Genomic DNA, 13,675 nt, shown 5'->3' on the forward strand with positions numbered 1-13,675 from the left:
ATCCCTGGGCACGTGCGCCTCCCTCTGCCCCTGCTGCCCCAGCTTTCCAGAGAGGCCCGAGTCGGCGCTGGCGGCTGGGCCCTCATGGTTGGAGCGTGAAGGGCGGGATGTCTGTCTGTCTTTCCTGAGGACAGGCTGACGTGGATAAGCACGTGACAGGCAGCAAGATTGCTCCATGCATGTGACATGAGGGGCCGTGCTCTCTGTCCTCATGCAGCCCTGGGTCACCGTGGGAGGGTCCAGACCCAAAGCACGACCACCGGGTGCGACTGCGCAGGACGCCGCCCATCCCAGCCTCTCTGGCCGGTGGGCTTCCGCGGCACGGGTGCGCGCCAGACGGCTCAGGCAGGTCGACACGGACATCGTGGGCTGCCCCAGCCCATCGAGTAACAGTGTGAGCGGAAAAGCATGGCCCAGAGCACGGGGTGGAAAATGCCACGAGGAGACCCTTGGCTGTGTGTGTGTCGGGACAGAATCTGTGTGTTTAGTGGCATGCCTCTCCCGTCCAGTTAGTACGTGGCAGGCACAAGCCTGTTTCTATGCGAAGGGACAGGAGACTCACACACGTGAGCCCAGCGCCGGCATTCACCTCCGTGGTGGGGAGGCCCCGGCCTGTGTCAGAGAGCGAGAACCACTGTGTGCAGATAGTGAGCTCCCCGTCACTGGGAGTATTCAAGGAGAGCATGCCCGCCGGTGGGGAGGAGGCCTCAGATGGTCCAGGTGGGTGGGATCAGGAGGTGGGATTTCCGTGGGGCAGAGCCCAGGCTGTGCGGCCGGCCTGCACGTGTCCCGACAGAGCAACCCTTCCTAGTTGGTGTGAATGTTTTCTTCCGCTTCCCAGCTGTGCATTAAAGGAACAGGAGGGTGTAGAAAGGAATCCTGTGGCTAAGGGGAGTTTCCTGTAGTTCCTCAGATCCTTATTCCCCTAACCAGCCACCGGCACTGCCCAAGCGGAGGACTGGGAATCTTTTTTTGTGCCGTTGACTGCCGAGTCCGCCCGCGGCCTGCACGGAGCCTGCAATCCGCCAGCCTGGGTGGGTCGGGCAGCATCCTGGCATGGAGAGCTCGGCTGCCCCTGCCTGCAATCAGCCACCTGTGTCCCGTTCCCAGGCCTCTGGGCCTCGTCTCGGTGGGGCTCCCTTCTCGGCACCAGCCCCAGGCCCCGCCGTTCCTGACTTGGCTCCATCGGGCAAGGGTGCCATGAAGAGCCGTGGCTCCATATGCCAGCACCAGGGGCAGCTGGGGCTTCCCTGTCTGGGCCACGCGGCCTTGCTGTTTGGGGACCCCGTGCTGCCCAGCACAGGGGACCGGCTCCGTCTCGTTCCCTGCTTCTCAAGGTAGAAAAGGGACCGGTTTTTCCCTGGGAAGCCCCTTCTTCCCCATGCCCTTCATCCAAGGTCAACAGCAGGGGCACAGAGGATGTCTCCAGAGGCAGCGCTGGCCTCTGGCAACGTGCCACCCCCACCAGCCCTGGTGCGCCCCCCCCCCCCCACGGTGCGACTGGCAGTGAGGACTGGCGAGGGAACTTGGCTCGGGAAGAGGCTCCATGCTTCTGGGAGGGTATGGACCAGAGACAGATGGAGGAGGGTTGAGCAGCGCCGGGCCTCCCACTCTCCCAGAGGGTTCCCTGAGCTCTGGCGAGCTCTCGGGGCTCACGTGGCAGGGCCCAGCCTCTGCAGTAGGGGCTCCCTCGTGGGCCGTCTCTGTGGCCTCCCGCCCTGGCCGGGGCGGGCACCTGGCCTGCGGCCAGCCCAGCCCCAGGAATCGGGGTATGGCTCTGGTCTCCCCAAGGGGGAGCAGCTGTGTCCTTGTTGACGGCACTCTGCACCTAAGGGAGATGCGTCCGGAAACCGTTAACTGTTCAGCCTTGCCCCACGTGTCCACAGACACTGAGGTCTGCCAGCGCTGCCTCGGCACCCCCAAGGACGTGAATCATGAGAGCAAGTCGGTGTTGACATGTACCAGGAGCAGACGCGTTTCTTAGGGCACACCTCGGAAACGGCTCATGCTCTGTCCTGCGGCTTTACGACCCAGCATGGTGGGGCAAGGGGTCACCTAGGGCCGAGTTTGGGTATAGCTGAGCAGTTTGGGACACTGTGGGTGTTAAGTGGGAGACAGTGCCTAAATGAGCAGCTACTTGACAGCCGGCGATGGCCATCCTTTCCCGACACACGGAGAGGCCAGTGGGTCAGGTGTCCGACCCCTCGGGCCGTCCTTCCGAGGCAGATGCCTGCGTCTCCGAGCGTTGCCATTTCTGTCGACCCAAAGTATGTCGACCACATGGAATTCCACTGACACGTTCCCGTGGCTTTTTCCTCATCCCGTCTCATCTCGCGCGCTCGCTCTCTCTCTCTTTAATTTCGGAAGCAGTTCTCTTGGCAACGGAGAAAACGCACACTTAGTTACAGCCAAGCAGCAGGTGCGTCGGGCGACGGAGCTGGCTCCCCGGGATGCTCCATTTCATTTTCGGGAAGCCCTCTGTCCTTGTCCGGAGACAGCCCCGTGCACCCGCTGCCGGGCACGCGAGCCTGCGGCCCCTTCTCTGGGCGCTCCTCAGATAGGACTCTCCCGGAGTCTCCCAGACCTCTCTCTCGGGGTGGAAATGCTCAGGACACGTGCAAGGGGGCTCTGAAGACACTCGCTCAGATCAGCCGCCTGCAATCAGGGCGAGCCAGGGCTCAGTGGCACTCTGTGCTCTCTCTCTTTAAAAAAAAAAAAAGAGAGAGAGAGAGAAGGGGGGGAGGAAATCCTGTTTTCTCCAGGGTAATTACCACGATGGGGTGAGCCGGAGAAGGGATAGGTACTTGTGTCTGATTCCTTCCAACGGAAATCTGGGTCACGCTCAGCAATTCAGAATGCCGGCGAGGGCCACCCTGTCCGTGTGGGTCTGGCGTGAGGCTCTGGACCTGGGTGTTTCGTCCTGACTTGCTCGCCGCATCTGCCAGCGGACAGACAAACGGCACCAGAGAAAAACTTGGCTTTTTCTTTAAAAATAAAATTCGGAAAGCACGGGGCGTTCTCTCTGGCACCCGGCGCGTGAGAGCCGAAGCGGCCGGAGCGGCAGCCCGTGTCGGCTCGGATGGTCGGGGCGCGGGCTCGTGGCTGCCTCCGGGGTTCCCCGGCCGCGGGCTGGAGGATGCCTGACTCGCGCTCGCCCTCCTCCCAGACGCACTGATCACAAAAGCCGAGTAGCCCTGCTCACATGACGGACGCCTGCAGAGGCAGCAAGGTTTGAGAGCAGCCCTAGTCTACGCACGGTTGGCTCCCAGCTGACAGACAGAATATGGGGTGGGCTTTGTCGCCAGCACGCTGGGTCTGGCATGCCCAGCTATGCTCGGAAGCACGCAGTGCCCAGACGCCCGCCGCCGCTCCCCGGGTCCGAGCCGCTCCAGCGCCGAGGGGCCGGGCAGCCCTCCTCTCCTTCCTCCCATCCGAGAAGGTTATATAATGAGCGGACCGCTGCCAAAGTCGGAGGGAAAATGAAGTCTTTGTTAAATGCCTTCACCAAGAAGGAAGGTAAGGCAGAGCTGTCGGGAGCGCGGTGCATGGGAACGAGCAGTTTCTGACTGATTCTCCGAGGGGAGCGGGAGGACTCCGGTCGCTCCCAGAATTGCTGGTTGTCCCCTCTCTCGTGGAAGGGAATGATCACTTCGGGTGCGCGATTGGGCTTTGTTGTAGTCGCTCTGGGATCCTGACCCGCGGGAAGGTGCGTGCCCTGAGCCCCCAGCCCCTTGCACAATTGCATTCCGGAACGTGCCTCCATGGTGACCGTGCCGGAGGGCACGTCGGGAGCTAAGTCGTGTGGAGAATAAAGGAAGTTTGGACGCGTCTGCCCGCTTCCTGGAGCGCGCCAGAGCACCTGCTCGGAAGCAAGGGAGGTCAGGGTGCGCCGCCGGCCGTGCGGGCTCAGGGCAGGCGCGCTCCGAACCACCCCTCGGCTCTCGTGGGCCGTCCCTGGGCGGCATTTTCCCGGAGTGGTTGCAGACATGGCGTGGCCGTCTCCGGGAGTGCATGGGATTTTTGTCCTACCTTGTGTGCTTTCTGTTGTGGGAAAAAAATGTATAAATAAATACATGAAAGACAGTGAAGAAAATACCCGCCCACTTAGACTTCGCAGATTGCCTGAAAGAAGGAAACAGTTGGGTGGAATATTAATCATTTCAGACAGGAAAAGAGTTATTTTTATCCTTTTCACAAAAAAAAAAAATCAACATTTCCACGGATGGCTCAGGCGACTTTCTCAGAGCGAGAACTCTCGCTTTATGAATTTGGGTTTATGGAGCCGTGACTTTGGAGGAATCAGGAAGGTGCTCGGGAGCCCACGCCGTAGAATAAACAGAAAAAATGTCCAACGACCTTACACGGGGAGCTCATTTAACGCGCGTCTTGGTAATTAAGCTAATTGTCGTTTGAATGCGCGCCCTAATGACACCTCTGATCCCGGCTCCCACCGCACCTGATCCCCAGGGCAGGACATATCTGAAAACACACTGGCGCCCCCGTCCCTCGATCTTCCCGGGGCAGCAGTCCTGAATCCCCACCGCCTCCCGAGCCCCTGCTCTGAAAGCCGGCTTCTGCCCGCGTCTTGGGAATTTATGTAAAGAGCAGCCTTTGTCCGTGCTCATCTGCGGGCGTGATTAACCCAGATTCCTCTCCTGCTACTTGTTTCTGGAACTCGTGCACACGCAGGGAAACGTTAGCTGGGGTTCACCCAGTGTCCGTTCTGTTTTTTCACAGACCTTTGTCCTCTTACGGGTCTGTCTCAGGCATCGGCAGGACAGCCTCCCCACCCCCCGCCCCAGTTTCTGTTAAGGGCATTAGTCCTTCCCGGTTCTGTCGGTCAGAAAAGGACCCGGCCGGTTGGTCACGGAGACCCAAGGCTCAGCAGTTCATGTCACCGAATGCACGCGTTTCCTGGTCTGGGAGCGTCCCTGGGGAGCTGGGGTGTCCCCTCCCCAGGGGGGTTGCATGAGCCTTGATTTCTCGGATGTGGGGGCAGGGAGATTGGTCCGGGAGGCCCCCCAGGGCCCCTCACCCTTGCTGCTTGATGGGTCTGCTGGAGGGGTCGGCTTTCTCGCCGGGATCCAGTCCTCTAGCTGACTGTCTCTGTGCAAGGGAGCTGTTCGCCCTCTCAGACTGTGTGGCCGTTCACCCTCCGTGAGGTCTCTCCGTCCCTGCACCCCATCGTCGGGCAGGTGTCAGGTCGCCCCAAAGCACCCACCAGCAGGTGCATTTTTCAAACCCTAAAGGATGAGCGCTCAGTCCTTGTGGAGGTCATTCCGGCCTCCGTCTGCTCGGAGGGAGGGACCGATGCGGTTCCCCCTCACGACCAGCAGCAGCAAACTCAGGGCCGCTCCCCCACGTGAGTTTTCTCTGGCAGGTGCGGCCAGGCCTTGCCGGTTCCCTGGGGTGCTGAGCCCCTTGAGGGGGCCGCCTCTTGGGCTCTAGAGCCAGGGATCCATCAAGGACGCCGCCAGCCTCCCCGTCACCTGCTTCTCTCCCAGCTGGGCTGGCCCTGGTGAGTTCGTGTCCTTTGAGGAATTTAGAGCCGGACGCCAGCCTCAGCTGAAGAGCCGTAGCTGCGTCCAGAGAGGCTTCCCAGAGGGAGCAGGTGGGAGCGGGTACAGGCTGCCAAGGCCGAGAAATAGGACGTCGCAGCCCGGCCGTTCCAGAATCTCACCAGCTGCTCGGAACGTGGGTTCCCAGTGCCCTCTCTGCGCGGCTTCTCCGGCTTGGCTCCTTCTCTGCCTTCCCGGGACTGCCCTGCCCCCCTCCCCGCAAGGTAGTGAAGGGGTGCGCTGGGTCACAGCTGCCTCAGGGGAGCCCAGCGCTGTCTGCCGGCGCCGCCTCGTCCCCAGGGCTCCCATAGGCCCACCTCTGCCCTGGGGACCTCTGCCCGCACTCCTCCGTGTTCTCTGCTGCCCTGCGTGGCCGTGGGCCGGTGGCAGGGGTTGATGGGGGGGCCCAGGCTCGGAGGGTGCACCTGTCCTTCGCTTTCGTGGAGTCCACGACCGCAACCTCTGACCTGGGGCGGTGGGGACCTTGGGCTACCCAGGGTGTTCCCCTTCAAGACACCAGGACCCCCACTCCAGGCCGGCTCACCCAGGAGGGCGCATGCTTTCTGCGGCCCTGCACCGCTGGTCTGGCCACGGCGGTACAGATCCGAGGGCTCGCTCGGTTGGCCTCGTTGTGGAGCATTGAGATCCCACAGTGCACGGGAAGCCGCCGGGGGCAGGTGCTTGAAGGAAGCCCGCGTCCCTTGCTTCCAGGGGCATCGGTGTCTTCTCCAGTGGCCTGGAGGGCGACTTTTCTTGACATGAGTCTTCTAAGAAAGGACGCTTTCTATTTCTGGCTCCAGCCCTCGGAACAGCTGGAGTGGATGTCTGTCCTCGTGGTCCCTGCGGGCAGTGTCCTCATTCTGACTCCCCGGGCATGCTGAACCCGGCGGAGGGAGGGCCTCGCCTGTGGTCCAGAACTTTGTAGAAGACAGACGAGGCGTGCTCACACCTTCCTGTTGCGCACTGCTGGGCTCTGGGTTGGTGGGTGGAGAAAGCAGCGCGCCTGGTCCCGAAGCGGACCCCCACTGAACAGTACTCAGAGGGCCACGTGCGTGTCCGGGGGCGGCCGCGACAAAGCCCCAGAGATGGAGGGGCTCACACGGCAGGACTCACTGCCCCCCTGTCCTGGAGACCAACGCCTGAGATGCAGGCACGGGCAGGGCGGGGTCCCCCTGAGGCCTCTCCCCTCGTGTGCAGATGGCTGTCCTCTCTCTGTGTCCTCACGGGGTCGTCCCTCCGCGTGTGTCTGTGTCCTGATGTCCTCCTCCTCTAAGGACCCCGGTCACACAGGATCGGAGCCCAGTGACCCCATGTCACCTTGATCATCTCTGTAAAGGCCCAACTCCAGATTCAAGGGTTTGTGCTCCGGCACACAAATTTCAGGGGCACCCGGTTCACCCCGCCCAGGGGCCAAGTTCAGGCAGTGGCAAGGAGGAGCTCTATGTCCCAGCCACACCGTGAGGCCTTCACACATGTCTTGGCTGCTGAAGGAGCCGGTGCTGGCCCGGATGGAAGGTGGACCCCGAGCCCCTTCCATCTCAAGCCTTAGCTTGAGCCTCCATGGAATGGAGACGTTTTCGGTGTCCATCTCGTCTCTGCTTCTGTGTCGGGGCGGGCTCTGCACATGCAGCAGGCTCTGCACACGCGGCAGGCTCTGCACACACGGTGGGGGCTCTGCACACGCAGCAGGCTCTGCACACGCGGCAGGCTCTCCACACACGGTGGGGGCTCTGCACACGCGGCAGGCTCTGCACACCCAGGGGCCAGCAGGGTCTCTCTGCACCCCTGCCCTGCATCGACCACGCCACACACGTACTTACCCACCTCTTCTTGTTCTCTCTGACCCAGTGCCCTTCCGAGAGGCCCCGGCGTACTCCAACCGCCGGCGGCGGCCCCCCAACACGTTGGCCGCCCCCCGGGTCCTGCTGCGCTCCAACAGTGACAACAACCTCAACGCCAGCGCGCCCGACTGGGCTGTCTGCTCCGCCACCTCCCACCGCAGTCTCTCACCCCAGCTGCTGCAGCAGACGCCCGGCAAGCCCGAGGGGGCCGCCAGGACCCTTGGGAGCTACGCCCCTGGGCCCCGCAGCCGGTCCCCGTCGCTCAACAGGCTGGGCGGTGCCGGCGAGGATGGCAAGAGGCCCCAGCCGTCCTGGCACGTCGGGTAAGGAGTGGCCAGGGATGGGAGGGGCGCTGGCGAGGAGCCGGGGGTCTCCTGAGGGGACCGGGAGAGGAAGCTGTCCCCGCGCCATGGCTCCTTGTTTCGAGGGTGCGAGGCACGCCTAAGGTTGGCCAGAATGCCTGCTTTGTTCCAGCCTCGATGTCGGGTCACTGCGTGAGCACGTGCCCAAGGTGGTGACCGCCCAGGGCAGGTGTAGGGGCGGGACTGAGCTTCCGGGGGCGACTCAGGGCTGGGGCAGGGTTGGAGGCCTCGTGTTCCTTCACGCACATCGGCTTCTGGTTCCGAAAGTGAACCATGCACTGCACGGGAGCCAAGGCCATCAGCCTGCCCGTTGCCAAGTTCTCCCAGGGGCCGCGTTGACTGCAAACTCGTGACCCAGAATGAAGGCTCGCACCGGGCTCTGGGCTCTCCCCCCGCAGTCTCCCCAGCATGCTCTCCCCTGGCCAGCCCCTGGCCGATCCGTCGCATGACGATGGGACTTATGGGGGGTGGGCTCTTGGCTGGGGCCTCCAGGGACCGGGCTCGGGGCAGCCGCTGCCGTGGGAGCAGCCCCGGCCTCGAGCCCAGGCCCTGGTGCTGGTGCTGCCGCGTGCCGGGCCCGTCCCCCGGTTCCTGCGCCGTGAGCATCTCAGGTGTTTGTGCGCTTCACTCTGCCTTCAGCCGTGGTAGCGCGGGAAGGCCCACGGACCAGTGTTTTCCCGGTGGCACAGGGCTCTGGTTAGACACACGTGTCCCCGTAGGTCCAGCATGGCCCCAGATTCTCCTTCCCACCCCGCTTGTTCCCGTTCCCACCCAGGCCTCTGGAGGCACCTGGGTGCACCAGTCTGCTGAGCGAGGCTTGCAGACGCCTCGGATAACGTCTGCGATGCTTCCGGGGGGCTCCGTCCCGTAGGTTCCGCATCTCCGGAGCGGGGTACCGGCTGGGAGCCCGGGTGGGAGGGGGCGTTAGCGCCTCATGCGGTCCCGGCAGGAGGCGGACGGCCATGACCCTAAGCAGCGGAGGGTCAGGTGTCCGGATCAGGAGAACCTGCCCGTGGGAACCACGTCTCCCACCCCCCGGGTGGGGGTCTCATGCCTGAGGCTCAGGCTGCCGGCCCACCCCGGGCCCACGTCCGCACCCCATCCCGGCCACTGCCCACCCGCCTCGTGCCCCAAACAGTGAGATCCAGTTTCTGGCTCTGGTCTAGATTCTCACTCGGAGTCACCCCAAGGGAGACGTCCCAGGTGCTAAGAACAGTTTAAAACTAAATTAAAGGCTTCCCACCGGGATGGCAAATTCCACTTCGCACCATTCCCTGGGATTATGACTGTAGTTTTGAGAAGCGCGTCCCCTTCCTCCAGCACGAAATCTAATAAGCCACGGAAGGCGGCGTGGCCAGGAGCCACAAGACGGCAAACGAGTGCGTGTGAGGGAGCAGCGCCCGGGGTGCCTTAAGGGCTGGGGCCCCCTCTGGCCGTCCCCCGGGTCCCGTGCAGGTGCGTGGGAGGTCCTCACGGCATCTGTCCTGAGTGCTTGCTACTGGGACCTCTAGGCACGTGTTCTGGACCCTGCCCCGGGCCAGCTGCTTAACACTGTGAGCCTCGTCTGTGCAGTGGGATCGTGAGAGACCAGCCCCCTGGGGGGTTGTTTTTAAGATGCTGTGAGTGAGGTTGTGCCCAAACCTTGCACACAGGACGTGCTCAGCCCACGCTGGCCCTTAGACGAAGCTCAGATCCACGTCCAGGCTTGCCCCCAACTTCGGGACTGTTGTCCGTCCTGCCTTGCTGAGCGGTGCCACTCATATCCCTCAGGTTCAGGATCCAGCTCCCCTGCTGGTGACGGGAGCCGTGGGCTGCTGACGTCCTTCCCGCAACCCTCCCCTGTCCTGCGGGTACGCCTGCTTGCCCCTGGGATGTGAGGCAACGGTGGGCATTTGAGCCACACGGCAGGCTCTCTGCCTCCCGGCTGGGAGACCACAGTCTGGCCTTTCAAGCCACGCCTTGGTGTAGAAGCAGCCGTACAGGCCAGCCCGGGTAACGGGGGACGCCAGATACAGGACCCCACAGCATCGCCCCTGGGCCTTGTGGGGGCTCGGGGTGGGGGCTGAGTCCCTCCACTCTGTCCTTGTCTTCAGAGCTGCGAGCCTGACCCCTTCCCAGGGCAGACGGGCGCTGGCTGGGCACAGCCCATGGGGCTCTTGCGAGGAGGAAACCGGCTGCCAGACTCGGGGTGGCCTGGGGTGCCCCGAGAGCCCTCACCGGTTCTCGCGGAAGCCGGGGTGGGCTAAGGCCGCAGGCAGTGGAGGGAAGGGCCTGGCCCGGCACACCCCTCCGTCTGCATCTGCGGGTCGCCGTCCCAGCTAGGCTCCGCCCCACCGTGTGCCCACGCAGACAGCTGACCGTTCCGCTCCAGGTTTCCTCCTGTGAGGAGGCCAGTGGTTTGGGACAAGTAAGTAGAGTTTGGTAACCGTCCACCACGCATTCTGAGGCCGATCAGCCCCATGGGGGGCTCCCCGGAAGCGTTTGCTGCTCTGGGCTGTTGGCACCACTAGAAAGACCCTCTCGCCTGTCGGGCTGGCCCTGGAGTCACTGTCCAGGTGAAGAAGCTCACTCAGCCCCGTTGAGGGAGACTCAGCCTCCTGGCCTCTGGTCCACATTCCCGCCTTGCCCCCCGCTTTCTGCCTCGCGGCTGGTGGGAACGCCAGGCCCTTAGCCCACGGTCGGGCAGAGCCCGTCTTCTTGCATGCCGAGCGAGGCCCCGGGAGCCCCAGCCGGGAGATGATGGGCACATCGGTGTGGTCCCCCCTCAGGTACAGACGATGCCCGGGGGAGGGACCCCAGGGTCTCCCCAGCTGCCCGAGTCCCTGCCCAGCATCCTCCCTGGCTGGCCTGTGTGCTGGGGTCCGGGTGAGCGTCCTCCATGGAGCCGGCCTTCCCCGGCCCGCTGACCTGAGTGCCAGGCAGGGAGGCCAAGGCCCACAGAGGTCAGAACCCAGGGACCTGCAGCACCTCTCAAGCCGGCGCCGGGTGCCCACGATGGTGCCCTCTAGTGGCCCACGGCGTGGCGCGTCCACATCCCTAAGAACCATGGCCCCAAGGCCCCACCGCTGAGTCCTCATGGAGGGGAGGACCTGAGTCCCAGCGGGATCCCTCCAGTGACCTGGCACGCTGCCCCGGCCTCTCAGCACGAAGAGGCATTCTGGGCACCGTCCTACCGAGGGCACATCTCCGGGGTGGGTTTAGCTCAGCACGGGGGAGGACGTGGACTTTTGAGAGCAGGAGAGATTCATGCGGCCTGTGGCCGGCTGGTGGCCTCCCTCCAAGCTGGAGCCTTTGGGCGGGACGTGCAGGGGCTCAGCAAGTCTGTGCAAGTCCCCCTCGTCTCCCTAGCGCGGCCATGGGACGCTGGGAACATGCAGGTGTGTGGGGTTTGGGGTGGACAAGATGGCAGAGGGGCCAGGAGCCTGCAGAGGGTGGGGAGCCGGCGGTCCGGGGAGGGTCCCAGTGTGGAGCAGCCGGGCCAGCTGCAAGCCTGTGCCCAGGGTCCCTCTGGGGGAAGGTGACATCGGCATTAGCGGTCTGTGCTCTGTGAGCGGTGCCTGCGCGTCCGCGAGCTCCCGGGAAGGAAGGCCAGCCCGACACGGGGCCCCGGATCCCAGAGCTGCTTTGCTCACCCGGTAGAACCCCAGGTCGGGAATCAGAGACTGCACCCCTTCCGGGGAGTCCTGCAAGGTTCCGGGGTCAGGGGAATGCAGCTGTCCCTGCACCCCCTGCCAGGGGATGAAGCTCCCATCTTGTCAGGCTTGTGAAAGGGCACGGTGGTGCCGCTCTGGCTCGGGTCACCGTTCACCCCTGCGAGCCCTCTGCCTGCCTCTTTGGGCCACAGGGACCAAAGCTTGGCTCTCCCACGGGGGCAGAGAGCCAGTGTCCTCCGTGAGAACTCAGTGCAACAGCTGCTCTCCTGTGCCCATCCTGACCCAGAGAGGGAGTGGAGGTGGGCGCCCACCAGCAGGGTGGGGACAGGGCCGGCCACGGGCCAGGTGCGGCAGGCGCGGCCCAACCCGGGCCGCTAATGGCACGTCACCCCGAGGTCAGGAGGAGGGTCCGTAAAGAGTGGGACTGCCTGGGTTTACGTCTGTCTCCTGGAGGTGATGCAGGGCAGGCCAACGGCCCCCCAGGGGAGCAGGCACGTCTTGGCTGCTGAGGAGTCCGTGTCCCGGCACCTGGCAGACCGCCCCTCCCCCGCCGCTCGTTCTCTTTCTGTGTTCGGGGACATTCAGAGTTCGCTCTCTCGGTCGCTCGCATGAACCCATGAATTGCCATGTCCCCCCACCAGAGGTTACGGAGGGAGTGGAGGGCATGGGGACACAGGAACCCCTGGCAGAGCCCCCCAGGGCTCAGAGCTCCTCGGGGGCGGCAGGGGGCTCCCTAGAGAAGGGGAGATCCCGAAGCGGGGAAAGCAGTGGCCCCACTGGGCGTTGGGGTGGGGGGTGGCGAGGGGGGAGTCCGCTGTGACGGGAAGAGAGTGGGATGTATGAGGAAGGGTGGACATTCAGAACTGTTCCCCGTTCCTTGGGGACTCCGAGGGGACATATCGTCTTCCCCCCCCCCGCCCTCTTCTTGCCGGAGCCAGGGGTGGCCTGGGGCTCGCAAATGGGCAGAAACCCCACTGCAGCTGCCTGGGTCACCACAGAGAGCATTGGCAGAGCCGCAAAGCTGGTGCTGGTGGGTCGCACTTGTCGGGGACACAGACATCCTGGCTCGTGCTGCTGCCCCAGCCCGTGTCCCTGCGGCCAGTGGGATGGGACACCTTGATGACCATCCCTCCCCAGGTCCCTTCTTCGGGCCTCATGGGGAGGCTCTGGAGTGTAGGGTGCTGTGACTGGAGCCCCAGAGGGGGGCCAGAGCCCAGAGCCCATGCTGGGGCCACAGGGCACAGGGTGGTGGGCGCCGAGGATTCCTGTGTGTCGTCCTGGCTCCAGGGCAGAGCGGAGCTGGTGCCGATAATACGGGGAAGCAGGGTCTGAGCTTTCCCCCCCGAAGAGACGACAGTCAGCAGATATGATCTTGGGACCTTTGGGGCCAGACGTGGTGCCCTGGACGTGGCACCAGACCACCAAACTGGCAATATTGCCTTCCACCCACCCTGAGCAAGCCGGAAACCTGGGACACCCCGATTTCAGCAGGCCCCAACCCTGACAGGTCCCTGGTCACCCGGGCTAGCTGGGAAATGGCTCAGTTCACTCATCCACATCGCCCACAGCCAGCCACCAATTTTCTGATACTGAGAATTCAGTGACTTACCTCTCATACCAAACAGCGTGGTTGGAATTCCATCTGGCTGTTCTTGGATGGATCACAAGGAAAATGTTGACAGTCTGGGGTAGGGAATTTCAGACCATCCTCCCCGTGCAGGCGGGTTGGAGCGGCCCCAGTCGGGCACCCGGGCCTCCTCTCCCGAGGGGGGATGGCACTCCCAGCCCTGAGGCACCGCGGGGCTCTGGCTCTTGCGGCCATAGACACAGTGCCTAACCCCGGACGCCTTCCCTTGCAGAAGAGGCCATGGTCCCCTGGGCTCATCACTGCATGGACCAGGAAGCCTCCTGGGAGCCCTGGGCTGGCGTCGAGGAGCAGGATGTGTGGTCAGCTCTGTACCTCTGTGTCTAGGTCACATTTGTGGAACCTCCGTTTTCCCATCTGTAAAACGGGGCTTTGTGAGGCTCAGATTAACCTGGGATGAGAAGATGCTTTAGCTTCCGTGGGGAATCGCACATCAGTGCTGGTGCCTAGAACCGTGGCTGCTGGTCTAGAGGAACTAATTCCTCCCTGTTTGACAAAGCCTTTCCCGGCATGGATTGATACTTAGGGACCTGACCGTCTGCAGAGTGGCTCAGGACACAGAGCTGCCCAGATGGGAGCTGGGTTCACTTGGACTTCCCTGCCCAGTGACCCACAC

At 63.6% G+C, this 13,675-nt stretch overlaps 1 protein-coding gene across 2 annotated transcripts in view; it reads left to right on the forward strand.

The window, feature by feature from the left end:
* The window catches only part of SHANK2 (SH3 and multiple ankyrin repeat domains 2), a 459,520-nt gene that overhangs the window by 191,374 nt on the left and 254,471 nt on the right, over window positions 1–13,675 (forward strand). The window contains exons 1-2 of one of the 2 annotated variants that reach the window (XM_046014852.1): window positions 2,831–3,516; window positions 7,407–7,722. In XM_046014852.1, the coding sequence (XP_045870808.1) occupies window positions 3,321–3,516; window positions 7,407–7,722 (512 nt within the window). In that variant the 5' untranslated portion in view covers window positions 2,831–3,320. Of the gene's footprint in view, window positions 1–2,830; window positions 3,517–7,406; window positions 7,723–13,675 lie in introns of those variants that run through there. The other variant, XM_046014851.1, reaches the window with a different exon arrangement.

Source organism: Meles meles, chromosome 8 (genome assembly GCF_922984935.1).
Source record: "Meles meles chromosome 8, mMelMel3.1 paternal haplotype, whole genome shotgun sequence".
In the NCBI taxonomy this organism is placed as follows: domain Eukaryota; kingdom Metazoa; phylum Chordata; class Mammalia; order Carnivora; family Mustelidae; genus Meles; species Meles meles.